The sequence below is a fragment of the Brienomyrus brachyistius genome, chromosome 14 (genome assembly GCF_023856365.1).
Source record: "Brienomyrus brachyistius isolate T26 chromosome 14, BBRACH_0.4, whole genome shotgun sequence".
Classification (NCBI taxonomy): domain Eukaryota; kingdom Metazoa; phylum Chordata; class Actinopteri; order Osteoglossiformes; family Mormyridae; genus Brienomyrus; species Brienomyrus brachyistius.
In genome coordinates, this window is record NC_064546.1 from 21,329,195 (window position 1) to 21,356,161 (window position 26,967).

At 40.1% G+C, this 26,967-nt stretch overlaps 1 protein-coding gene across 3 annotated transcripts; it reads left to right on the forward strand.

Moving 5' to 3' along the window:
• Window positions 1-895: 895 nt before the first annotated feature.
• On the forward strand, window positions 896-26,089 carry LOC125708046 (protein EFR3 homolog B-like). 3 transcript variants are annotated; one of them, XM_048975528.1, is made up of 23 exons: window positions 896-1,170; window positions 7,627-7,703; window positions 9,047-9,174; window positions 10,676-10,826; window positions 12,751-12,872; window positions 13,140-13,289; window positions 15,297-15,440; window positions 15,647-15,725; window positions 16,952-17,087; window positions 17,822-17,980; window positions 19,129-19,240; window positions 19,413-19,464; window positions 20,062-20,234; window positions 20,943-21,018; window positions 21,220-21,381; window positions 21,477-21,608; window positions 21,865-21,932; window positions 22,404-22,531; window positions 22,653-22,741; window positions 23,055-23,103; window positions 23,334-23,440; window positions 23,817-23,866; window positions 23,988-26,089. In XM_048975528.1, the coding sequence occupies exons 1-23, from the start codon at window positions 1,164-1,166 to the stop codon at window positions 24,085-24,087; spliced, it is 2,451 nt and encodes an 816-aa protein (XP_048831485.1). In that variant the 5' UTR covers window positions 896-1,163; the 3' UTR covers window positions 24,088-26,089. The 3 variants fall into 3 exon arrangements, with proteins under 3 accessions (XP_048831485.1, XP_048831486.1, XP_048831487.1); XM_048975529.1 differs by lacking the exons at window positions 896-1,170; window positions 7,627-7,703; window positions 9,047-9,174 and having other exon boundaries at window positions 10,690-10,826; window positions 12,828-12,872; window positions 13,088-13,289; XM_048975530.1 differs by lacking the exons at window positions 896-1,170; window positions 7,627-7,703; window positions 9,047-9,174 and having other exon boundaries at window positions 10,690-10,826; window positions 12,828-12,872.
• Window positions 26,090-26,967: the final 878 nt, after the last annotated feature.

Sequence of the window (26,967 nt, forward strand, 5' to 3'; positions counted from 1 at the left end):
TACCCAACTTACATATAAAACATTTGATCAGCTCTTGTGCTTAAGATATAGTTATATCCTTTAAAAAATTCAACTTAATCCACAATACTGTCATCAGATTACTATCTCAGAATAATAAATCGCACAATCGGGCTGTATTCCCATAAAGCCTCAGGTGACGTGGGCATTATGAGAGATGCGCTTCTGCGACGAGCCACTTCGATGTTCTCTTGTGTCATCATTATAAACTGTACCCGGAACTGTGTCCATCGGATCCGTTTTAACAATTAGATTAACTAAGCTGTCTAAGAGTTATTGAGAAATGTAATATAATTAATGCAAACTGGAAAATGTGATTAAACCATTGGGGAATTAGTTAATTATTAGAGAAGCATATTCAGTTCAAAGTAGGGGAGCTGAAATTAGACAGCGGCACGCAGTGTTGTGATTTTTGGCTAGAGCTGGAAAACAAGCAGGGCAGTGGGTTCCGAGGACCGAGTTTGAGAACCACTGGGCTAGAGGTTTAAGGATAACTTGCTGGTTAGGGGCTTTATTTCTTTATATCTGATTCGTACAGAAATGTATGATAACATCCACTTGAAACGGAGGTAAAGAACTGAGTAGTCAAAAGAAAGCAGCTGCTGAGACCATCTTATAAGCAGAGATTGTTTACCTAGCAGTATTTGAAGCGGTGTAAGATTTCCGATTTGATGCCAGAATCACAGCAGCGACTTAAGGCTTGATTTAAATGGGTTGATGGGAGATCAGATAGAAGGAGTGACTAATTTCCTCTCCTATTTCTTCTTCTGGTGAAGGAGCACTCCTCATCTAAGCTCCTCCGTGTGTTGGCTGCATTCAAACACTTGGGGGGGCGATGCACCGGTTAGGGAGGGAGCGCACGAGTGCGCGCGTGTGTGCGGTGTCCCTGTAGGGCAGAGACCACGTGTGCGTCTGTGTGTGTGAAATCACCACTGTCCTTCAAAGGCTAAGCTTTCCGCGGCGCTACTGGGTAAATCCAAGGTCATTTCAGTCTGATCACACGCAGGGTGCTTGGCGGTGTGATCGCGCGCGTATGTGTGTGTGCGCCTGCATGTCTCCCGAGCGTGCGCATGTGAGCGTCTCTTCGGCTACGGCAGAAGAGCTCGAGTCGAAAAGCGGAGGGAACTTCGCCTGCATTCCTATCGATGTATGGTAAGGACAGTTTTCATCAGTCTTCATCAGTAGATGCTTGCATGTTTCATCACTATAGTGCACACTACTCTTTGAGTTACTTCACTCTCCTCTATCAGTTCTGAATCACTGTTAAAGCTTTCCCATCAGCGAGATTACTTATGCTTCTATGCTCTTGTAATAAACTGTGTTGTATTACCTAAGTGTTAAAATAACGACATACTTCTAAATAATAAGACTTTCTACGCAGTCATTTAAAAAAAAATAATTCATCTGCTTGATTATTTTGTAATTGATGGAGACGAATATCTTGTAGCAATATATGTGATGTTTTTAATAAGGTATTTAAGCTGCTCAAAACTAATGGCTTTTCTGCTTGCCTACGTAACATGTCTGAGCAATAACACAAATTATATTACAGATTTTCCCCTCTGTGTCAGCATTTCAGTAGTGCCATTCCTCATGACAGTTTGAGTAATGCGCCACTTGCTCTGTGCTTATGAGTTACACTGATGTTGTGATTTTACGTGACTGCCGTAGAATGCTTTCTTCCGTGAAATTCCAAAGTGAGACTTGTTCTTACAAACTGTCTCTCTGTGTTGTAGCCTCCGTTCCAATCCGTATTGTATTGAGGTCAGGCCAGGGAAGCTCCATCAGTAGGTTTGAGAATGAATTTGTTTTTTCTTCTGAGTGTATTTCTACTGAAATGGAAGAAATTGGAAATGTGATTTTCGTCTCTTTGTCAAATAATGGCACAGGAGTGCTGAAAAGTCGGCAGCCCAGTTGCGTTATTTGTCTATATTTCCAAGTCCGTCGTACCACTTGTCGCGTGTCATTCAGACAGGTAATTATGATTTTGGGGTGACAGAAAATATTGAACCTAGATCAGATGCACAGCTGGTGCGTGTGACCTGCCCCCTTCCTGCCTCTGAACCTCCTGAAGAAAGCAAACCTGTCACTGCGTCAGTCAACCCTGGAGATTAACTGAACCCTTTGGTGCCAATTGTGATACTGAATACAGCAGCATTAACACATGGGATGCCAGCATGCTTAGTAAGCTGCCCCATAAGAACGGTTTAAAAGTGACCTCCTTTTTCCCCTCTCCATCAAAAGACTGCACTCGACTGTAGTAAATGTTAAAATCATTAGGTTTTGCTTGCTTACTAATATAAATGTCTTCTTTACCACACAAACAATGGGAGCCCAGACAATTGGTCATTGTTACATCACATTTAAATTTTGCTATGATCAGAAGTCAGTCACAGAACACAGTCTACATTTTGTCAAATCTCACATTCTGCCATTTACTAAAAATTAAAAGCAATATGATACCCGCTGCTTGTATAAATGTTTTATAAATGCTTATTAAAGATATAATGATCGTGCAGGTCTGGTGTATATGAGTTACTACATTTTAAATATTCTTTATTCCGTATTTCTTCAGTGGATATTCACATTCACGAAGGAGACCTAAGTTATGCTATCGGAATGTCTTCCATCTCTGCGGACATGCAAACTGATCTGGTCCTTCAGAAATAAACATTTGCCATAAATGATATACATGTATTCCTTCTTGAGCTGACTGTTGCAATGCTATGCTCAGTTTCTAAACAGTGATTCAGAGGTAACCTGCATGCTATCTGAGATATGACAACAGAACCAGATTAACCCCACTGCATCTTCATAGTCATGTTGCAGATCCCTATCACATTACTAGGCCTTTGATTCTCTACAACCCACTATCTCATTTATTGACCCGGACAAGCTACCATACGGTAAACACAGAGATCCAGTGGCTTGATTACCATTGGAAATTAAATAGTAGCATCCTGTCCCTCATAGTGTATAACCACACATATGTTAGCTTTTTTTCAATTTGTTCACTTGTATGAATCTGACAGCTCTATCTGGAGCGGTTCTTTTATCTCTTGGCAGGAAGGAGGTTAATAAATGCAGGACTTTGCTAATGCATTCAGCCCTGGAAATTAGTTTTCCCTTGTCTTTGATTGATAATCAGCTTTCGCTTCCCCTCTCGGGGAATGGATGGGTTACTCCAATCTAGCTAATTGCCCTGGACAGAGGTAGCAGACATGTGAGGCATTTTGCTTTAAAGGGATGAAAAGTCTGTGATCCACATTCTTCCAGCCACTGCTGGCCTCCCTGGAGTATGTTCCTGCTTTCCGTTGCTGGTGACCGGAATTCTTTTCCTGCTGTTTTGGCTTCCTGGGATTCCGGTGTACGGATTACCTCACTGTCGAAAAGTTTCACTGATTATTAATAGCGTCGCCTTATCAGCTTCAGCTCCTCCATAATGTGAATCATGCACATATATGCTGGGGTATATACAGGGGCGGGGCTAGAAGGGTGCTGGCACCAGCCGAGAGCTGATTGGCTCTTGGAGTTCCCCCTCCGCTGTCACTCATCGATTCAAAACATATCATTGGCTAATGGTAATGTTGGCCCCTCTGTATGAATTATGGCCTCTCCTATACCCCCTACCACAAAAGAATCCTTGAATCGCCCCTGAATATATCACTTTGGACATAATCCAACATACTGTATAATATATAAACCTTACAGTAGAATAACTCAGATGTGTCACACGCTGATATATATAATCATTCCCAGGCATGTGTAATCAGATCTAAAGTAAATGTCATTTATCTTCTGCCTCCTCTATTCATGAAGCTCTTCATGTATTTATTTCTTGCAAGTAATTCTTTTAAAGTATATTTGAGTCACAGAAGAACAGTTGCATCAAGTGATAATGCAGTACTATGGTTCACTCCTCACAGCATTCCACAATAATGACAATACTGGTTTGTTTTTGACAGATATGCTTTTATACATTTGCATCTTAATTTGTGTCTGGATTTTATTTCATTTACATAAACAGCACATTCTGAACCTTCTGAACCAGCAAATGCTAAACCATGGTGAGGTGGGCTCAGAAACCTCTCTTAACTCATTGAACATCGGTATGGGGGTGAGAGGGCTTTTTATCTACAGCTACTTCATGCTCTAGCCCTCCTAGTTGCCCTCTTAGAAGAAAAGAAATAAAACAAATTCCAAGTGGACCACGCAAAGATGCTAAGAGATATTGACTGTGACAACAGAGTGTGAATAGAAATGTCTTGAATTTTTTTTTGAAGGGGACACAACTAATAAAGGGTAAAAAGTAAAGTAAATGGATACGTGGGAACTTATCAGTTAGTTGTATTAATTAATGTACTAATCTGAAGTATTTGCTGGTTAAAAGTAGATACCTATATCTATGCAAGTACTTTAATTATAATCAGCAATATCTAGTAGGTAGATAATGACTATGTACACTTTAAAATGATGTTTAAGTAATTTTTAAGTTAACAGTAAGCACAATGACTTGCTGCTAAGTACATATTCACTATATCTTGTAATTAAGATGTAGTTTGTGGTTAATTAATGCATTGAGTAAGGTGGACACTCAGCTACCTGTAAGGTGGACACCCAAATCCTTGTAGTCTTGGACAATGTCCAGCTCTTTTCTTGGAATGGACAGGGGGCGGGGGGTGACCAGAGACCGTGATTTCCCCAGGTCTGCCACCAGGTCTTCATAGAAATGTTGAGCTGCCAGTGATTCAGGTCACACCAATCGACAATGTTGTCCAGAATGTCAACACAGGTATCTGTAATGTCAGAGATGTCAGTTGTCTGACCACCACACTCTCTCCCCCCCCCCCCCCCCCGCCCCCATAATATGATATACACCTCTTGATTATATAATGCCCCATATCATATTTGCTTTACATATGAGGCAATAGTGGACCTAAATCATAACATTGCAGTTTGCAGTTTCAGCAAAGACCTCAACTTTGCTAAAAATATGATCAGAGTCTTTTTAAAACGTACTCACCACTCTTCTGGTCTGTGAAATAATACATGGTTTGGATGAGCCAGTTTACCTGATATTAACAGACACTGGGGTGTAATGTGTAAATTGTGGCACCAAACAGTATCCGAAGCCAGCAGATGATCTTCATAAGGTAAGGAGCAGTGAGCAGGACGCAGCTGGCTTTTGCATATTTCCCTCCTGCTTTTTTAGCTGCAGTAGGCATTTCCACTCGAAAGCCGAGGACTGACATAGAAGATTTATAGATTAGGGAAGGAAGAAACTGCATAACTTTGAAAGGAAATAAGCAAAAAGAGGCGCATTCCACTTGGATGGACTGACTTGCCATGCAGGATGTGCCCCTACCTTGTGCCCAGTGCTGGCAGGATCTGGAATTAACACCCCCCACCCCCCACTCATCATACTGTAGTGATTGGTACAGTAGATGGGTGGATGATCATATCCTACTGAGATGGCTAACCATTAGTTCTCACTAATAATCCTGAACTGGAGGGATGGATGGATATATGGATGGATGGATATATGGATGGATGGAATGAACCTACAGGAAAAATGGTGTTCAGATTAGCTATGTTTTTGAATATTAACAGTAATATTTACCTACATATATACCCGTTCAGAAGAATTAATGCAACATTATTTTGGGAAAATATATGTAGCAAATGCCTTTTCTTGGCTTAAAACGAACAGTCAAGAGGCATTTTTTGGCAGACAAAGGAAACACAAAGATCCGTTTTCATAAAATGCCATGTTTGTCTTAGATAATTTATTTCTCTACAATATTTATAATACTGAAGAATTCTTCATGGCATACTGGATGAAAAAAAAATCCCCTGAATGTAAAATAAGCACAGATTTATGTGAGTCATTTTAGCATAGTGACTAACTAATTTTCACACTTTGAAATGATGGTTCTCAGCTAGAATTTCTGAGTAGTCCCGATGAGCCTGGCGTTGTTACTGGTTGTAAAATCCAAATTGTGTTTTTGTGGTCTTTGTTATGAGGGGGACCTTCATCCTCGCTGATGCTAACCTGTGAAATGAAAATGCTGATGGGCAAATAGCCGGACCAATGACTAAACATGGCTTCTGCTGTAAGTTCTTAGTGAAGCCTTTGAATGTACACTAATGCAGGCTCCCAGTAGCCAAATAGGGCATCTTCGCCGCACTGGTGCCAGAGCTGAAAGCTAAGTTGTTTGTTTCGCTATAGATTCTGTTTTGCTGTATCTCATTGTAGCTTGACACAGAACCACAGTGGGATGGATAAAAATCATTTTCGTGTCACTGTTTATGATCACCAACAATGATGCATCAGCTCTGGTTTTACACCAGCTGGAATATTATGTTTATGATCTGTTTTTCTCTGTTTCTAGCCGTGTCACAAGCTGAGCCGATACACAGCAAAGTGCACACAAATAAATGGAATAAATAGAAAAATATAAATGTCAACATGGGGTCTACATGTGATTTACAGTACATAACGTATGGGGTCATGCACAGTTATGTCTGTTTTAAAAAGAAATTCCTGTTTCCCATTTTGTAAACTTTATGTGTGTGTATCTGTAATTATTAATGTTTAAGATACACATGACAGGCTTGTGGAGGCTGCATCCAACCTCCCCCTTATGGTCTGTCTGAGCTCACCATTCCTTTGAATCCTTTCAAACTCACCTTTCTCTTGCATGTTCCCACTAGATCCAGAGCTCATATTCTCTCGTCAGAGCTAGATCTTACCATGATACTTGTTGAATCAGTAATTATAATGCTATCGCCGTTTTTTTCCTCGGAAAGTGATGTTTTCAAATGAGTGGGTGGAACTCCTAACAGTATGAACTACCTCTCGCATCCTGATGTCCCATGTTTGTGGGGAAGTGGGACTATCCCTGTGGCTCGGATGCTTGACACCCCGGCAGCGGTCTCCTTGGTGACTCACGCACCCACCCACTGACTTCGTGAAGGCACGATTGTGAGGTGTGTAGGTAATGATTATAGCCTCACCTCTGGAAAGCAACGAAAGAGATGCTAATTTGATAAAGACTCTTATCTGGGACTTGCTCTGGAATCTTCTGCTTTAAGTACAGCAAGAAGAACAGTAAACTGCAGCGTTTCATCAATGAGTCTTTGTCGTATTCAGTGGAACCCAGAGTCACTTTTCTGTGTATCAGTTTTCTGTTAAAAGAATAATCATCTGAGCACATTGGTCACCTGTTGTGTTTTTTTATCCATTGTAAATGTTTTCCGTGGCATAGATACATCTGTGTGTGACATTACGTAAGTAAATTGGGTAATATGAACTTGAGCGTCCGCACAGAGGGATTTCTGTGAGGAAATTTGTGTTATCAAAGTCCAAAGTTGAGTTAATTCCTTTGCTCCCTTAGATTTGTGATGGCAAATATGACCTCGATAAGCCAGCATGGATTCTTCTGTCGTCCAAGTACAACAAGTTCTGCGATGTAGCAATCATCAATAATCAAAATATACGATACGTGTTTGTTTGAGTAGTCAACAATTATCCAACAAGGAGTTAATGTCACCACAAATAACACTTCACTGACATGCATGTCTTTGTATTTCCTCGGTATATTAAAGGGGTCTGTGGCTGCTGTGGGGCATTGAGACCCCGATACAAGAGGCTCGTTGATAACATCTTTCCGGAAGACCCAGAGGTAATTCAGTCTGCTTCCCATCATTTATGTCATACCACCTCGCAGTCTGGTCATTTTTTATGTCAGAGATCTTAAAAGCATGTTATTTTATTTGAAGTTGTAACATTTTAAATGCTGCTCTTCAGATAGAGTATTCCTCTACCATGTAATTAACGAGGAAAACCAGAAATTAAGGCCTGTCACCACTGTTAAAGTTTTCAGCCAGAAATAAATGCCTATGCTTTAATATAGTTTTTAGCCCCAGTCAAACCCAGCTGCATAAATTTACATTTGTGTCGTAATTTCAATTTAAATTTAAATTTCATTTCAAGAAGTTGTTGATTTATAGGACTTTTTCAGATAACTCTACTTGTATTGGAGGATTTGGCGTAAAAATTCTCACTCCAAAACATTGTACGCATCACCGAACACTTAAAAATATTACAAAATATAAATCAGAATCTCAGGATGGTCCATTGCTTCATGCAGGCCTCTCATTGGTTGCTTACAGGGCCCTGTTAGCTCTGGATTCAGTATCATGGGTCTGAGTCTAGGCTGTTCGCAGCTGTGTCAATAGCATCCCTGTTATTAGCATCCCTGTTATCAGCACCTCAGCCCACAGGGTTTCTTTCTGCCTTCACAGCCTACAAATCCCCATGACATGAAAGAAGAATTCATGGGCAAGGAAAGCAGTAAAGCCATTGTATTTGTAGACACTGAATCGGGTACAATCTGTTGTTCACAGAGTAATGGGAAGCAGTAGTATTACTCGTTTTCTTGAATTCTCCTCCTCGCAGTGGTGAAGGCATTGGTTTGTCGTTATAGTTATAGTTGTTATGGGCTCCACATTAAGAGCAGTGTTAATGCAGATCTGCTTCTTTACATAGTGCTGTATGTGTAATGGTTTTGTTAAGGCCAGTGGACATTGTTGGCAACATATATACTGTATTAAAGTGACTAAAAGGTAGTATATGTGGTCCAAAATGGACTCCTAATTATAAAATCTGGGGTGACAAATTGTTAAAAAGCAATTGATATCAGTATCAGCATATACTCAAAATTTTAATATCACTATCGCAAACGAAAAATGATATTGTGCCATCGGTATAATTTATATATACTTCTGGAGTGTATAAATACAATAACCGGGTGGTGTGTGGTTCTGTGCTTGTAATCAATCACCAGTTCAAGTCCCATGGTTGGCTTTCAGTGCTTTCACTGTTGGGCCCTTGAGCAAAACCCTTAATTTCAATTTCTCCAGGGACTGGCTGACTCTGCTGACTCAGTTGTGCTTTGCTTTGGATGAAAGGGTCTGTTAAATAAGCAAAAGTAATATATATTCTGTCCTGCTGTTGCGTGTTCAGGATGGACTAGTAAAAGCAAATATGGAGAAGCTGACCTTCTACGCCCTCTCGGCCCCGGAGAAGCTGGACCGCATTGGGGCCTACCTGTCGGAAAGGCTATCCCGCGATGTGGCCCGACACAGATATGGGTAAACAGCGGGGCGCTGAAAAGTCACGCCTAAGAAAATAGCCTTCAGTTCCACAAAAAATGTGTGTTTTTTAATTTTATGAGCTTAAAAGTTTAATTCCTTTTTTGGGAAATAAAATAATAATAATATTTTCTCAGCAAAGAGCAACAGACCACACTATGTGTATGATTTGAAATGCTAATTATGCTACAAACATGAAGATGCAAAATCTTTTACAGTACTTGCATTGCACTAGGAGCTATCGATAAATTGTGGGTTTATTGTGTAGAAAAAAAAATCTATGCTATCACAAACACCAGAAATTAATTATTTATTTTAAAAGGTTTCAAGTGGAATATAAATTTAAAATAATTCCTAAAAAAATTTGGTACTATATTCCAGCACTTACCTTTCCAAAAAAAAAAAAAAACCTACTGGTCCTTTCCAAGTAGAGCAATGAAAATTAGTTTTATTTTAACCTAATAACCCCTGACAATTTACTACTTACTTTAATCTGCGGCTGATTTTTAGCAAGATCAGCCAGGAAATACAAAATTGAAAATGTGTGTGGTGTGCTGAGCCTATGGGAGCATCTTAAGAGACATTAACACAAGCAAAATCAGTACCGTAAATAGGCAAACAGACCCTGCTGATCGGCATTGAGCAGGAAACCCATTGTTTATCTTGACACACACGCAGTGGGCAGCAATGGTATTTAGCTTTGCATTTGCTAAAAGCTGCTGCCTCATTCCCAGCTAACAGGGAACACTTCCAGAACTTTGTAAATATCTTCTCAAAATTGGCAGAGAACCAATTCAATTTCCGCATTTTACATTTTAACAAAGGTTCTGTCAACGTTGGCATGGTAACATTATTTAATGAGCATGCTATTAATGTAATTAATGTTGAGAAATAAAATTTCATAATAGTCCATACTTCATCCAACTTTGAACCCATGACCTTAGAGGAGAAATGCCACAGTATTAACCCCTGCTCTTCCAGGTCCTTTGTTTCATACAATATTAGCTTTATTTTGGGGGCAGTTGTTAGCCCTGTCACCTCACACCTCTGGGACCAGGGCTTGAGTCTCCAGCAAGGTTATGCATGTGTTGAGTTGGCATGTTCTCCTCGTGTCGTCGTGGGGTTACATCCGGGTACTCTGGTTTCCCCCCACAGTCCAAAAACATGCTGAGGTTAACTGAAGTTCCTAAACTGCCTGCAGTTGTGCATGTGTGAGTGACTGGTGCATGAGTGTAGCATGCGATGGAACGGCACCCCATCATGGGTTGCTCCCAGCCTTGCACCTGTAGTCTCTGGACCCCCCGTGACCCTGAACAAGATAAGCAGTTATAGAAAATGTAGGGATGGATAGTAATATATAGTTGTAGTACTGGGATAGCATTCTGGGAACATCAGGAACACCGGACCCTTTCAACGTTTCCATAATGTTCGGTAAACACGCCTAGCACAAAAAATGATTAGCTGGGTCCAGCTGAAGAGCTGCTTCTGCCTGTTTCTCCAGGTACGTGTGCATCGCCATGGAGGCCCTGGATCAGCTGCTAATGGCCTGCCACTGCCAGAGCATCAACCTGTTTGTGGAGAGCTTCCTGAAGATGGTGCGCAAGCTGCTGGAGGCCGATAAGCCCAACCTGCAGATTCTGGGCACGAACTCGGTGGGTGGCGCTTTTCCGGCTCGCGGTACCACCCTGCCGCGGCTTCTCCCACACAGATTCCCAGCTAGAAGCCGCTGACATCACCTCTCTAATGTTAGTTCATTGAAGTTGCTGAGAGGATAGTGAAAGAAAGGCCACTTCACAAGCTCAAACCTCTTTTCGCCTTCTATCAATTTGTCCAGAGGGTATAATGCTAATTTGTGGAATGACTGGCCAAAAGTTTTCATGCATCGATCCATCCACCCACCCATCTCCCAACAACCTATGGCGGTGTTGGCTGACAGCCTATCCCATTAAACACAGGACACAAGGCACAGGAAATGCATACTTACACACACTCCAAAAAAGTTATTTGGAAAAAAGGGCAACATTTTGGTTGTTCATCTAACCTTGTCTGGATACTTATAAATTCATAGTAAAATATTTGTACAATATAACATACAATGCATACAATTGTGCTTCTTGGATACGGAGAGTATTTTATTGCCACTACTACAGATCACCACGCTAAGTGGCAAGAGGGAACAAATGAATCACACTAAAAGGCATTCAGATTATCAATAAACTTAAAAAAATAGCCTATAGGTTAAATATGCAACATTTGTTACACATAACCATATTTTTAGGTATACAAGTGTAATTCAGCAGTGTAATTGACATTATCTGACAGTCATCAAAATATCCATCAAAGAAATAATTTGGATTAGATGTTGTACAAACCTCTCAAGAAAGAAACAACCAGAACTGTTACGTTTCCTTTATATTTTCCGCATTTGTCCATGTCCATGCTGTAGTTATTCTAAGAGGCTGAGATATGGAGCTGAAAGATTAAAGAGAGATTGCTTTGGTGGATCTAGGCCAGCCAGTCAGGGGCTCACAGCTACACTTCTGATATGTACAGGAATCCCTTACGGCATCTAAATAGACAGCACAACAAAATGCTCTAGGTGTTGGCAGGAATGCTGCTATATTACGGGAAGATGATATCATTTTTGCTGTAGCCTTTTTATTTATTTCCCTTGGGGCCTAAAAAATAAGCTTTGAAATGTTACAAACTGTAACAGTTTTCATTGCAAACTGTATACATTTAGTTCTCCTCTGAGATAAAGAGGTAATCGGTTTGCATCCTAAATAAAGCATTTATATTTGCAAATTCTTATTTTGATATCTCATTTACTCCTGGTTGAATGGCATAAAAGACTCTGAAATTAAGAAAGAATTTTATGGACGGAGAAGATGAACTGCTAGACGGACTTTTCTTCTTCCTTGTCATAACAAGAAAGCTACAGTGTCCAGGCTATTTCATAAAATGCCATCGACTCATTTTCGGTAGGCGGTTCTTGAATTTGGGTCACAGCATGGCATGGCTTCTGCTTTATACCAGTTCATCACAGGGGTCCTGCTCAGATTCACTCAACTAGGACAAATCAAAGTTTCTTAAAGGGCATCCATTTGGGAGGTGGAAGAATCTGAGACCAGCTCGCCGAGAAACTGCAGCATTCAGCAGAAACAAAGTCTGTGTTTGGATCCGGCTGAGCTGTCATGGCGCCGTGTTTAAATATCTCATTGCAAATTTGTTTTAGCTCTGTCTAGTCTGATGTGCGTCCGTTTATTAAAATATAAAGGGAAATTTTATATGAGATATATTTGCATGGTCTGAAGGGCTCGATGGATACATTTATAGGGTTGTTCACCTGTAAAATTTGGCTTGATTCCACCGCTGTCAAAAAGAATAGCTGATTTGCAACTTGTTTGCAACAGTACGTAAACTATTTTTTGATTTTTTTGATATTAATTCCATGAAGCATAATTCAGATGACGCACAATAAAATGTAATGGATTACAGTTGCAGTTGTGCCGTCCTGTGGTGTCCTGTACACGGAACTCTTTTGGCGATAAGTATTTAACCCTTTTATCCATCTAGTTCGTGAAGTTTGCCAACATCGAGGAAGACACTCCCTCATATCATCGCAGCTATGATTTCTTTGTGTTCCGCTTCAGCGAAATGTGTCACTCCACGCATGACGACCCTGAAATCCGGACAAAGTGAGTCATGTAGAAGAGTTTTTGACCTTAGGCTGTGTTTCTAAGCAGCTAAACCAGATTTATGCCAAAGTTACTTAGTTAACTTACCTCATAACTGTTAAAATCGATCCTGTTTATGTTTCTAAGAACGCTATTTGCCCACTGCACAGAGAGATCCTTCAGTCACCCCAGCTTTGTCTCTCAGGACATTTTCTTGCTGCATGTTTATCCAAAAGTCGAAAGCATATCTAGTGTGAAGTCAGCGAGATCTCCCCGTCCGTCTCCAAGGATCCGCATGGCGGGGATCCGGGGTCTGCAGGGAGTGGTGAGGAAGACTGTGAACGATGAGCTTCAGGCCAACATCTGGGACCCACGACACATGGATAAGATTGTACCGTCGCTGCTGTTCAACCTCCAGCAGGAAGGGGGCAGAGAGAGGTTGGTGTCCTCATACGGTTATAATGATGATTCTGGCATTTTCTGTTTATCATTGTGATTGAATATACTAGTAGATGAATGTGACTGACAAAAGGAGTGCAATGTACCCTAAAGTACTGTAACGTAAGGATGAAATCTATTATCTTTTGAAATGCTCACAAAATGATATATACTATATTATTGAACTGTTTCATTTGACAAATGAAACAGCAAGAGCTTTGCAAGAATTACAGACACAGAGTAAAATTTACGATTTTCAGCTGGCTGTTACATTTCTTAAGTGAGGAATATTAGAGGAGTAATACTTCACAACCAAACAGATCGTTCTAGATTGCATCTCATTGCCTCTTTCAGTGTTTTTCTTCATAAGCTGGTAATAACATTAATGTGAAGGCCTAACACGAATGGTGTCAGTGTCCCCGAGAGAGTGCAGACTGACTTTGAAGAGTTATTTTGAAGGCTGTCACACTGCATCAAATTACATTTTTACTTTGCACAATTAATTATTACTTTTCAGGCAATTTTTAGCAAAATGCAGTGGAACTCCAAAACTTACATGTGGTATGTGGTAAATATTATACATCAGTGGTTTGCTGTATATCATTACAAAGCCTTTGATTAAAGCATCAAATTTCCTACACCAGCCATGTGCTCTGTGCAGCCTGGGATGGGCTCCAGGTCCCTGCCCAGGATAAGCAATTCGAATACGAATAGATGGATAGACGAATGTATAGATGGATTTACTTTCGATGATCTAAAACAGCAGGAAAAAATTTAGCCTTTTCTCATCTCACTTTTTAGAATAATTGGACAAATAAAATCTTAATAATATCTGTAACATTTTACTTGATGCTTTCATCTAAAATGTATTATAGATACATTCATAATGCATTATAATGGTTGGTATAATTAGTAAAACCTAACAGTGTCTTCATAAGACATTATAATGTTGTTTATAATACTTCATAAGCTCCATAATTGTCAGTATAAGAATTGAGGATGCTTTGTACTCCATTATGAAGGTACAGTATCTATAGTGTATTCTAGTTGAGAGCTTCATAAAGTATTTATAATGCATAATAAACATGGCAATAATGTGTTATGCCTTTTTCTTAATATTTATAGCCATGTTTATAATGCTTTATTAATGTATTATAATGTGTTATAAATGTGTTTATAGATTCTTGTATATGCAGCATTCATAGAAAGTTTTACCATAATATCTTATCTTACTAATCGTTTTTAATTTATCTAGGTTCAAGGTTACTTTATTCTCATCAGCAGCATCATACATGTACAAGGAGTGATGAAACAACGTTTCTCCATGGCCCCGGTGCAACATATAGTAACATATAGTACATTTAACATCACAGTAACAGATTGTGCAAGGTGCAAACAGACAGTAAATAAAAAGTGCAGAGATAATAAATAGTGCAGAGATGTAAACATTCTATGATTTGTGCAGTTGCAGAAGGCGGTTGACAGGATTTACCCCAATATAAGACGCTACAAAGTGCAGTAACAAAATCAAAAAAAAAACAATACAATACAAACAATAATCAACAGGACAATAAATAGACAGCACAGAATTCCAATTTGTAACTGTTAATAGCTGCATTATCACAATGCAGCTATCAAGAGAAGTGAAATGGGAGTAAAATTTGTCAAGAGAAAAAAGAGAAAAAGCCAATATGTATCGACTGGAATTTTTATGAAGGTAGAGATGTATTTAAAGTAAGACTGTCAGTTCAAAAGGGATTTATAGGCGCTGTCGGAGGAAGCCAAGGCATATTGTGCATCTGAGGCCTTTTTTTTCCATGCACGCCTCCCCGCTGGGGAACGATAGAGATTGAAAAATGACAAATTCTTGTTGCTTGTGTCACAGCGATGACTGTGCCGGGGGCTGTCGCATGTAGGCGATCAAGTGACTAAGTACATTTGATCACACGACACCCGTGTACTGACACACGTGTAATGATGACTCATGTACCTCACGCCCCCCCCCAGCCAGTCACCCCCACCGCTGCCACCATCACAAGTCTCTGAGAGGGATGCAGACAGTGCGGCTGAGCTGACAGAACGATGTTTTCGGGAGCTTCTGGGACGTGCGGCTTATGGCAACATCAAGAATGCTATCACGCCAGTGCTTATGTGAGTTTGTGCTGGGGGCACCATGTATTCAGCTAAAACTAATGACTTAAATTAAATCATACATAACCTCATGGCAAAATGCTATGAAACTGAGTGATGGCTAGCAGCCAGTTCAAAATTGGAACGACGTGGGAGTGTGCTCTTTGAGTTCATTGCAGTGAGTTCGTTCTCCATCAGTGCATCATCTTCTCTTGTTTATTTTCCAGGCATCTCGACAGCCACTCTCTCTGGGAGGGCAAGACCTTTGCTTGCCACTGCTTCAAAATTATCATGTACTCGATCCAGGTCAGCTGCATGTCTGATGCGCAGAGTGTTACTTTGTAAAAATACAGATGGAAAAAGGTTCAGGGAAAAGTACAAGATTCTCCCGTGGGAGTTTCAGAAACAGCGTGGACGATATGTACACTTGCTTACCCAACACCTGGGTAACTGCAGGATATGCACATTTTCATTTTTCTTTTTTAATTTTTTCTCATATTATTTAATTTAAAAATACCCAAAACTGTTCCATGATTATTCTGTTTTAAAACATTATTGTGTTGCTTAATGTTTTATTGCCAATTGTAAATCAATGCACATAATAGTGTTCTTCCCATACACAATTACAGCAAACATAACAGATATAACGGTCTAAAACTATATTAGTAGCAAAAGACTTCTGATTCCCTCCAAGTCTGCTTTTTTGGTAACATGTTACTTAAGGCCATGTTATTGTAATTTATAAACACATTCGTAATGCATTATAATGCATTCATAAAGCATTATAAACATGGCTATAAATATTTATAATAAGGCATAACATTATAGTTGTGGGGGCGGCATGGTGGTGCAGTGGTTAGCAGTGTTGCCTCACACCTCTGGGACCCGGGTTCAAGTCCCCGCCTGGGTCACATGTGTGCCGAGTTTGTATGTTTGCATGCATCGTCATGGGGTTTCCTCTGGGTACTCCAGTTTCCCCCCACAGTCCAAAAGTATGCTGAGGCTAATTGGACTTGCTAAATTGCGTGTGTGAGTGTGCCCTGCAATGGGCTGGCCCCCCATCCTGGGTTGTTCCCTGCCTCGTGCCCATTGCTTCCGGGATAGTCTCCAGACCCCCGCGACCCAGCAGGACCAGCGGTTTGGAAAATGGATGGATGGATGGATTATAGTCATGTTCGTTATGCATTTTGAATGCGTTATGAAGCTCTCATCTATAATGCAGTACAAAGCATCCTTAATGCTTATACTTACCATACATTACACTACTCTATATTGCATTATCTATAGTGCATTATAGATGAGAGCTTCATAGAGCATTCATAATGCATAATGAACATGGCTATAATGTGTTATGCCTTTTGATAAATATTTATAGCCATGTTTATGCTTTATGAATGCATTATTATTTGTTATGAGATACATTACTATAAATTACTAAAAAGCATGGCCTGAAGTAAAATGTTCCCCCTTTATCTTTCTCCGTTTCCATGCCCCATTTTATGTCTCCCTTTTGTCCTTTTTCCTACTCTCAGTCCCAACATTCCCATCTAGTCATCCAGCAGCTTCTGGGGCACCTAGATGCCAACAGCAAGAACTCTGCCACAGTGCGAGCTGGGATAGTGGAGGTGCTCTCTGAAGCAGCTGCCATAGAGGCCAGCGGCTCCATTGGCAAGTGCCTTAACATGGTGCACTTAGTTAGCTACATTTATTTATGACATCTGACCACTAGAGGGCGCTCACCACTAATACCCCATATGTTATTATTCAGAACAAAAAAACTCTTTGACCTGCATCAGTTTCAGGATGGTCAGAATTCCATTATTATCAGCCTGGGATTAAGGGCTACTTTGTAATAATAGACTATCCATCTGTTTTTGAATCTTTTTGAAAAACAACTAGGAGACAACTACCCCAGGCCTCATCTGATAAAAGTATAACCAAATTAGAATTGCCAGACAAACAAGCCCCCCCTACTGATGAATAACACTGCTTAAAGGCTTTTAAATGACTACTGGGTATGTTTCATTTTAATTATATTGTCTAATTATAACAATGACTCTGAGAATAGCTACTAGGATGAAACATATACTAACATTCTTTCAGGCTTTGTTCATGGTATCATTAATCATTTATTAAAGAAAATAATTACTTATTGGCAATTATATATCAATAAAGGCAAAATTACTAGATTTGATCTTGAATAAGGAAGTGAGATTATGCTCCTTATGCAGGATTTTATCTTCCTCCCTCTCCACATCACTTTATATAACTCTGCCTCTCTCCCGCTGTCACATTGAGTGATAATCTTTCTCAGTAGGTGCCAAATTCCGCAATTATATCCCAATATCCCTGGCTCTGAGCTGCTGTCTGTAAGAGTCCACCCCCGCGGCTCCCTTCCCCAGGGCCCACCGTACTGGAGGTGTTCAACACCCTGCTGAAACAGCTTCGCTTCAGCGTGGACTACGAACTGACCGGCTACTACGACTCCTGTGGCGACGGTGGCCTCAAGGTCAAGGTGCACGAGGAGAGGCAGCTGCAGGAGGCGGTGATCAAGATGATTGGTACGAGGCCTGCGATCATTAAAATGTGATATACCATGGTACTGTTTGGTCAGAAGGGTGTTGATTGATTTCTTTAGATACAGGTAAGACACAGACAACACGTACTTAAGATTGGACTGCTGTAAAGCCTGTCATATTAAACTCCTCACATGTGTGTGGAGTTTGCATGTTCTCCCCATGTCGTCGTGGGGTTTCCTCCAGGTACTCCGGTTTTCCCCCACAGTCCAAAGACATGCTGAGGCTAATTGGAGTTGCTAAATTGCCCGTAGGTGTGCATGTGTGAGTGAATGGTGTGTGAGTGTGCCCTGTGATGGGCTGGCCCCCCATCCTGGGTTGTTCCCTGCCTCGTGCCCATTGCTCCGGACCCCCCACGACCCAGTAGGATAAGCGGTTTGAAAATGGATGGATGGATGGATGGAAACACAATGGTTCTTAATAACGAATGAACGCACTAGTTTGTGACGCTCATTGAAATATCATACAGCTTCAGTGGTCCGTTGGCTTGAGGTACAATTCAGTACCTTAAGATTCCAGACATAGAACACAATTTAAAATTAAACTCTAAAAACAAAGAATTTGCTATAAAGAGCAAATGCTAAATGGAGGATTTTCCAAATTCTTTTAATATTTACAGAATAAAAGTGACATTTGAACTAATGACTGCACTATTATTCATACAACGTACATTTCTAAACCCACTCCATAGCCTTGTTGTGCTATAAAACCTGGATAATTATAACAACATGACTGATCATTTTTCTAAATTTATTTACTTATATACAATAACCTACTTTCTTTGGTGAGGGTTGCAGTGCCTATTTATAGTATACATGAAAAAATATTATAGATAATGCATCAATAATAACAATAGGTAATACTATATGCCCATGTCACTTTCCTCTCCAAAAGTAGCTCATCAACGGAACATTCATCAACAGAAACCCTACATTGTTCGAAAAATGCTTTGCTTGTCACTGATGCTGCACCGTCAGAACCCTTAGTTCACCTTCGCTGACTTTTGTTCCTTGGGTTGTTCTTTTCATGGAACTTAAATTTTAACTTTTGCCAAACCTCGTAGCATAACTACTCTATGAGCATGTTACCTCTAGCTCTCCTTCTGACAGTGTGTCTGCTTTTTGCGCCCTAAGGGTCATTTGCCAACACCCTGCCTACATACCAGTGCTCAGAGGTCATGATGTTCATCATGGGCAAAATTCCCATTCCTGGAATGTACCCGGCCTTTGGATCTGCCAGCTCAGGGTGAGACTTATTGCCACTGCTCCACTAAATATTAACCAGTAGGACTGTAGTTTTCCAGCATAATGATCTGACTGTTAACATAGTGCCTTTATGTCACAGGACAACCCCTGGCATCACTGGCTTATCTCTGTATGGTTTTCATTTGGATAATTTGACTGTGTTTTGACCGTAGGGTTGAAAACTGCAGAATGATACAAGTCATGTTGCTGAAGTCATTATTGCAGGTGAGTATTATTAGTTTTGTATCAAAAGAAGAGACTATTAATATATATGTTTTAAGAACAGGTACAGTATTTGTATTTCAGTGAAATAGGCAGTGTCTTCCTCTCTTTCTGGTTTTTCGCCTCCTGAGAAAGTCAGGATGTTTGCTGGGAGCCAGCAGCCAGAATGAAGCCTCTGTGATTCTAGAAAATTCTCAGAATCAAGAAAAGCTACAATCAACCTAGACGTAAATTTCGGTGACCAAAATCGAATGATTTATGTGGCCGTCACTTTTGGAGGTGCTCTCTCAATGTGTACTAAGGTCAAAAGTGAAAAGAAGATGGGATGACATGGATACAAACATTACAACAGTTGTTGTTTTTTCTAGAAAAAAACAGCCTGAATACTAGGTTTCCAGAAAAAAAACCTATAAACCATACAAAAGCCCATAAACTATAAACATTAAAGAAAATTATGAGAAAAATCACGCAAGAAATTAATAACAACTCTCCTCATGTTAAAAATTGTATAATTGTCTAGTACGACTTATACATCCCTTCATAGCTAGCTAAAGTTCCTATTGTGAGTGTTTGTTGTCTCCTCCATCCTCATATCCCCAGGTTACAAGAGGCTTCCGGGCCACTAACATGCTGACAGCTCTGCCCAGCTCCTTTTTGGACCCCCTGCTCTCCTCTGCATTGATGGAGGACGCTGAGGTCCGTCTCCTGGTCCTGGAGATCCTGGTCAGCCTCATCGATAGGCATGACAATCGACCCAAATTCTGCATTATCAGGTCAGATGGTACGCTCCGGACTTCACAGATCTCACAGACGCAACAGAATCCTCTGAGAAATACTCAGATGAAGAGCAAAGAGCATCGTGCATGTCAAGGACAGGATTGTGTGACATGGTTGGACATGATCATACTTAGAAATACAAGTAAGACTATCATGACAATTTTAAAGCAATGAAAATAATAATAAAAAGCACATCGTTCCTAGTCACGCATAGATGCCAATGACACAGTGATGGGCTCATTAATCCAATCCAGCAACCTGCTGGGAGACAATGGGGGGCCAGGGCACCCAATAAATGATTAATAAAATGAATATTACATGTGCTTAACTAAATATAAAACGATTTTAACATCCGCGAAATCTTAAAAGTAGCTGAGCTATTAACAATAAAGAGTTTACACTAAAGCTGAATGATGCTGGAAAAAACGTTCATCACCGTATTTGACATTTTTAAAGAGATACCATAACACCCCCCCTTATCTGTGGTTTCAGTAACCGTGCTTTCAATTACTTGTGCTTTACCACGGTATGAAAAAAAAATTGTAAAACGCGTTTACCATTTATCTCTTATGGAAACCAGTGTTTCGGTTTTTGGCAAATGATTCAGTCACACATAACACAGAACACGTTACGACTTATCCGAAAATGAGACAATAATCTTTACGTATTGACACTGAAACTCTGCTTACTTTATGTATTCACAGCATCATCCCTGACATCTCCCTGCTGAAGCTGAAAGTAGACAAATGCTCTCGGCAGGACAATCTCTTCATGAATAAGGTGCTTCTTAATCCTTCTCTCTTCTATAGCTGGTAACCATAGGCTATATTTCTGAGACTGGATAAAAACCAGTTTGAGAATTTGAGAGTAGCTCTCCTGATACAGTAAGATAAGGACATTGATGAATAACATACCATAACAATCAGCAGTACAAATGGTCCTCGCCGTAATGCAATGACCTCTATGGCCTTTGGGTGGCAGCATTCCCAGCATCTCTACCGGCACATTTTCATGTCCTGCAAAGAGGAGAGTAGCACCAGGCCACACTTCGAGGCATTGTATGCCCTGCTTGCCCTCATCAGCATGGAGCTGGCCAATGAAGAGGTACTTGTGGATCTCATCCGTCTCACCCTGGCCCTACAGGTACACATCCTCCTGGAAGCCTAAGCTTTTTTCCAAGGCGGTCCCCTTTGGCATATTTGAGATGTTTTGTCCGGTTTTGCATGTGTCTTTTCAAGGACCTGGTCCTGGCCAATGAGGACGGCCTGCCAGTGTACAATCGTTGTGCCATCCATGCCCTGTGCGCTGCCTACCTGAACGTCATCAGCCAGCTGACCACTGTGCCGACCTTCTGCCAGCATGTCCATGAGGTGTGCAACTGCAGGACCACACAGCCGCTGGTAGTCTACTGGTTCAGAAAGTGGATTTATAAATCCCAATAAATGTCGTCATGTCCTACTATTAAGTCAAGAGGTATCAAACTTAATGTTGATTTCTTCTGCAAGATTTCCACATAAGCAAATTATCTAGCACTTATGTGTTGGCTAACAGATAATGATGTTATTACCTAAGTTGTGTGAAGAATAGCAGTTAAATAATCTGACATTCGCATCTGTTTCCATTCAGGTTATTGAAAATCGACAGAAGGACGTTCCGTTTCTTTTGCCTGAGGACGTCTTCACTGAAAATCCCCAGTGAGTGTATACGTCTTCTTAAGTAAATGCATCTCTATGCTGTTTTACTAACTAAGCTCAAAAACAGCAGGAACAGCTACTAAGGGTGCTGCACTAATGTGAGAAAGTTTAACTGAATGTATTAGGGATCCTGGAAGTGCCTTCTTCACTGGCTAATGAGGTCTTTTTCATGTCTTTTTCCTAGCTGGCAGTGACGCAGTGATTCAGTTTAGATGCATTTTGCAGCATCCACACTGCCTTTCATGGATACAGATAACTGTCTACCCATTTATCATTTGTATATCAAAATATATCTCATAAAAAGCCTCATATCTGAAAACCAGCAGATGGATATGTTATATCTGAGTTGACATATTTGCTTACAAAAAGCTTACTATCACACAATGATTGGCAATTCTCTCTGGAACTGAGGTTTTGGATGACTTTCATGCCATTCCATGATTCTTGAAACTCTTGAAACCTTTTAACTAGAATCCCCAAGACACTGGATAATGTAGAAGGAGGGGTTCTGTTCCTTCAGAGCAAAATCACAGACGTTCTGAGAGGCAGTGGATACAACACAGAAAGACTGGCCACCCCATACATTCCACAATTCACAGGTAATGTCCGTTGCTAATGGGACATTACAGATGCTCTCTGTAATTGTCATAGTTTACATTAACGGGCTGTAGGTTTGTCATGGTTGGTTCATGAGGGAAAGTCTTTATGTATTATTTGCAGATGAGGACAGACTTTCGAAGAGGAAGAGTATTGGGGACACTGTCTCCCTGCAAATGGAAGTAGACTCCAGCAACAGCCCAGAAAAAAAGGTGGTTAGATAAAGAGCAAGTCACTGGATCAGAGGCATGGATACCCTAGCAGATTTAACACCCTCCCGCCATGGTTAGACAAATTCTGTCTACCATGGGATCTGTATTTCTTCAGATTGAATGTACCAACCCAAGCAGGGGGCCCCAAGGTGACATTTCGTCAGGGGCCCGGCAAATTTCTTTCTATCTATACCCCTGACCTGGATATTGAATATATGAAGTTCAGCTTTTTGTCATTTAGTAGCTGTGTGACCGGCATCCCTTCAGTAGCATCTTGGTGTTGTACTAAATCCGCATTTCTTCACTGTTGCAGTGCACTCCTGCAGAGGAGATCACATTTGAAATTTTGAAGAAGGCCATTGGTGAGTTATTTTGTAGGGATGATTAATGCAGAGAACTGGCTTTACAAATGCGTTTATACAGAGTTATTATTATTGGTTTTGGTGTTGCTAAATAGAGAAGACCAGGATAAAAAATATATTTACTGTCCTAAAATGATACAAGTAAAACTATTAAAACGCATTCTATGTTAAATGGCACGCGTTTCATCAATAGTGACCATGCTCACAGATCTGCCTTGATAATTCTTCAGTGAATAATGCTGGTACAGAAGAGCAAGAACGAGAACGCAGAAAACAAGTGGTGGAGAAGTTCCAGAAGGCCCCCTTTGAGGAAATAGCTGCCCACTGTGGTGCTCGAGTAGGCATTCTGTTTTTTTTTTATAAATAAATCTCTATGTTCCTCGGTGTCATGTACAGTGATCTTATCCCTGCTTGGAATCTCGTCACACCTCCACCAGTACTCATTCGGGTCAGCTACAGGGTCTTCCGTTAAAAGCTGCCTTCACCTACTAACCAGTTATCCTGGTCATGAGGGGTACTAAATTACTTAATTACTAAAACAAAATAACTGCAAATATATTTTTGTAACAAATCTAACAATTTAGAATAACAATTTAGTATGTTAGTATAACTACTGTTTCCTTTTACCGAGCTCCTCTTAACTGCACAGAAAAGTCAAGTATTTTGACTTTTTTTTTTTATAAAACATTTTGAAAAAAAAATCTTTTTTTCAGGCATCATTACTGCAGAGCAAACTCAATCAAATCTTTGAGCTCACCATCAGGTATGCATTGCTCTACAATAACCGTTGGAAAAGCAGAACCAAATACGTAAATATACGAGGCATTGCATGCTGTATAAATTGTGTGATCTGATTGGGCGAAATTGTTTTTCTTGAAACCCAGGCCTCCCCCCAGTCCATCTGGCACTTTAACTGCGGGGCAACAACAGGAACGATCTGTCCCTGTTTATGAGATGAAGTTCCCCAACCTCTGTGTGTACTAACACGCATGGCAAGGAGATCCTGGGCGAGGAAGGGGGTTGGAACAGCAGCATCTCTCTTTCTCTATTGAAAAATTCAGAAATCATCCTTCCTTGTCCCACCTTCATTTCGTGTAACAGTACTGACAGATAACAATAGTCTCTTGCAATCTTTTCTGCACCGAAGAAATGCAGAAACTGACACGACATCTCCCAGCTACCTGCAGTTGTCAGAGTCCTAAAACTCTACATGATGTTCTCTTGTTCCTTTGCACTGTTGCTACCTTGGGTATAATTGTACAGAATGGGGGCGTGGGAAACCCTGCACAGAGGGATCCATGGTTTATTCAGAAAATGTACTGTAGCTGAACCAGAATCTAAGAATTGCCGTCGAGAAAAGCCGAAACGTCAAAAGCCAGATCAAGACTGTCATAAACCGGAATTGGAATGCAATTGGTAAACAGAGTCAGAATACACAGAAGAATCACAACACAGATTATAGCTCTCAGAAATTCAACAAAGGAGTATTTATAGAGGTACTGGAGAAATTAGCTGCAGGTGCTAAAACTCTGGTGAGTTTGACCAGAGAAAGTTACCTGCTTATTGGGAAGATCTGGGCAGGCACACAGATCCAGGATTGTGACTGATCACAATAATAAATTCCATCCATCCATCCATTTTCCAAACTGCTCATCCTACTGGGTTGCGGGGGGCCCAGAGCCTATCCTGGAAGCAATGGACACAAGGCAGGGAACAACCCAGGATGGGGGGCCAGCCCATCGCAGGGAACACTCACACACCATTCACAAACACATGCACTCCTATGGGCAATTTAGTAACCCCAAGTAGCCTCAGCATGTCTTTAGACTGTGGGGGGAAACTGGAGTACCTGGAGGAAACCCCACGATGACATGAGGAGAACATGCAAACTCCACACATATGTGACCCAGGCGGAGACTCGAACCCGGGTCCCAGAGGTGTGAGGCAACAGTGCTAACCACTACACCACCATGCCGCCCCTCAATAATAAATTGAAATGTAAAATAAGAATAACTTTATAGTAATAGAACTGTAAATTTTGAGGCAAATGTACGCCATATGCAATACGGTATGTAAACATTACAATTTGTGAATTCTGAGAAGGTGCCATTAAATTTAAGAGAGCCTGGTTTTTGGAGTAATGTTATTTATGGTTTGTGAATGAAATATCATTTGAAGTTGGTCTACACTGAAGCTGTTCTTTACATGACATCTATTGCTATTCAGGAATATGCTGTAGAACACACGAGTAATGAACATTATTAAAACGGATAGTATATGTTTAAGATTCACCCTTAAACTTAAACATCTGTTACTGTATGTGCATGCTATGTTTTTCATTTCAAATTTATCCATTAAATCTCCTCACCAAAGAGCCATATTTTAAAATGTCGTGTATGAGCTTAAAGGGAGCAGGTTGTCAGTAGTATACATCTCCAGCACTTTTAGGAGTGGGAGGATCAACTATAGATGTAAAGTCCAATTTCAAACCTTTTTCACTTTCATTTATGGTAATAGCTCCAAAAATGAAGAATCTGCAGTGATTTTGTGATGAAATTATGATGTCATTGTTAGTCCTATGACAGTATCACTTACTTTCTGGTTGTTTATTAATCATTTTAATAAAATCTGGTAGAGAAGTGGATCATTTATTTCACTGTACTTTTTGTGCTATTATGATCTTACATGGTAAGATTCTTCAGAAATAATTTAATTTATAAGAAAATAACATTTATGATTCATATAATTTTGTGGACTCTGGTATTTATGCTCATGTGTACTTATTTCTATATTTCATTTTTGATTACTGAACTGTACATTGTTTTTTGTGTTGTGTTTTTCTACGAAATATTTTCAATTCACATTAATTTTAAACTTAATTACTGTAAGTCATCCAATGTCTCAGCAGTTGCTTGTAAAAAGCACTTGCCCCTTGCTGCTGTTTGAATCTTTATATGCTTGTATTGCACATTTTAATAAACGCAGTTTTCCCCCCAGACATTTTGTTATTACTTTGAATTTGGTGTAGCTAATGGTCAAAAGCAGGATTTCCCAGTTCCGGTCTTGGAGGGCAGAATCTAGCACCGTTTTCGAGATTTCCCTGCTCAAACACAAGAGAGATAGAGGCATACCGCTCACATCAAATTGACAGGTTGGGTCAAAGGTCATGAAGATCAAAGGATTGGGGTCAAAAGGGGGCGGAGCCAGGCAAGGCTCAGGTGTGGGCCCTGTGAAAAGTCAGAATTCCGCCTTAATAAGTCAGAATTCCGACTTAATTCGAAGACAGAATTCTGAGATAAAAAAGTCAGAATTCTGACTTAATAAGTCAGAATTCTGACTTAATAAGTCAGAATTCTGAGATAAAAAAGTCAAAATTCCGACTTAATAATTCAGAATTCTGAGATAAAAAAGTCTAAATTCTGAGATAAAAAAGTCTAAATTCTGAGATAAAAAAGTCAAAATTCTGACTTAATAAGTCAGAATTCTGAGATAAAAACTCAGAATTCTGAGATTAAAAGTCAGAATTCCGACTTAATAAGTCAGAATTCCGAGTTAATAAATCAGAATTCTGAGATAAAAAAAGTCCGAATTCTGACTTAATGAGTCAGAATTCTGAGATAAAAAGTCAGAATTCCGACTTAATAAATCAGAATTCCGCGATAAAAACTCGGAATTCTGAGATTAAAAAGTCAGAATTCTGAGATTAAAAAGTCAGAATTCTGAGATAAAAAAGTCAGAATTCTGAGATAAAGAAGTTAGAATTCTGAGATGAAAAAGTCAGAATTTCAGAACTTTTTAATGTCAGAATTCCGAGTTTTTAATCGCAGAATTCTGACTTATTAAATCAGAATTCCGAGTTAATAA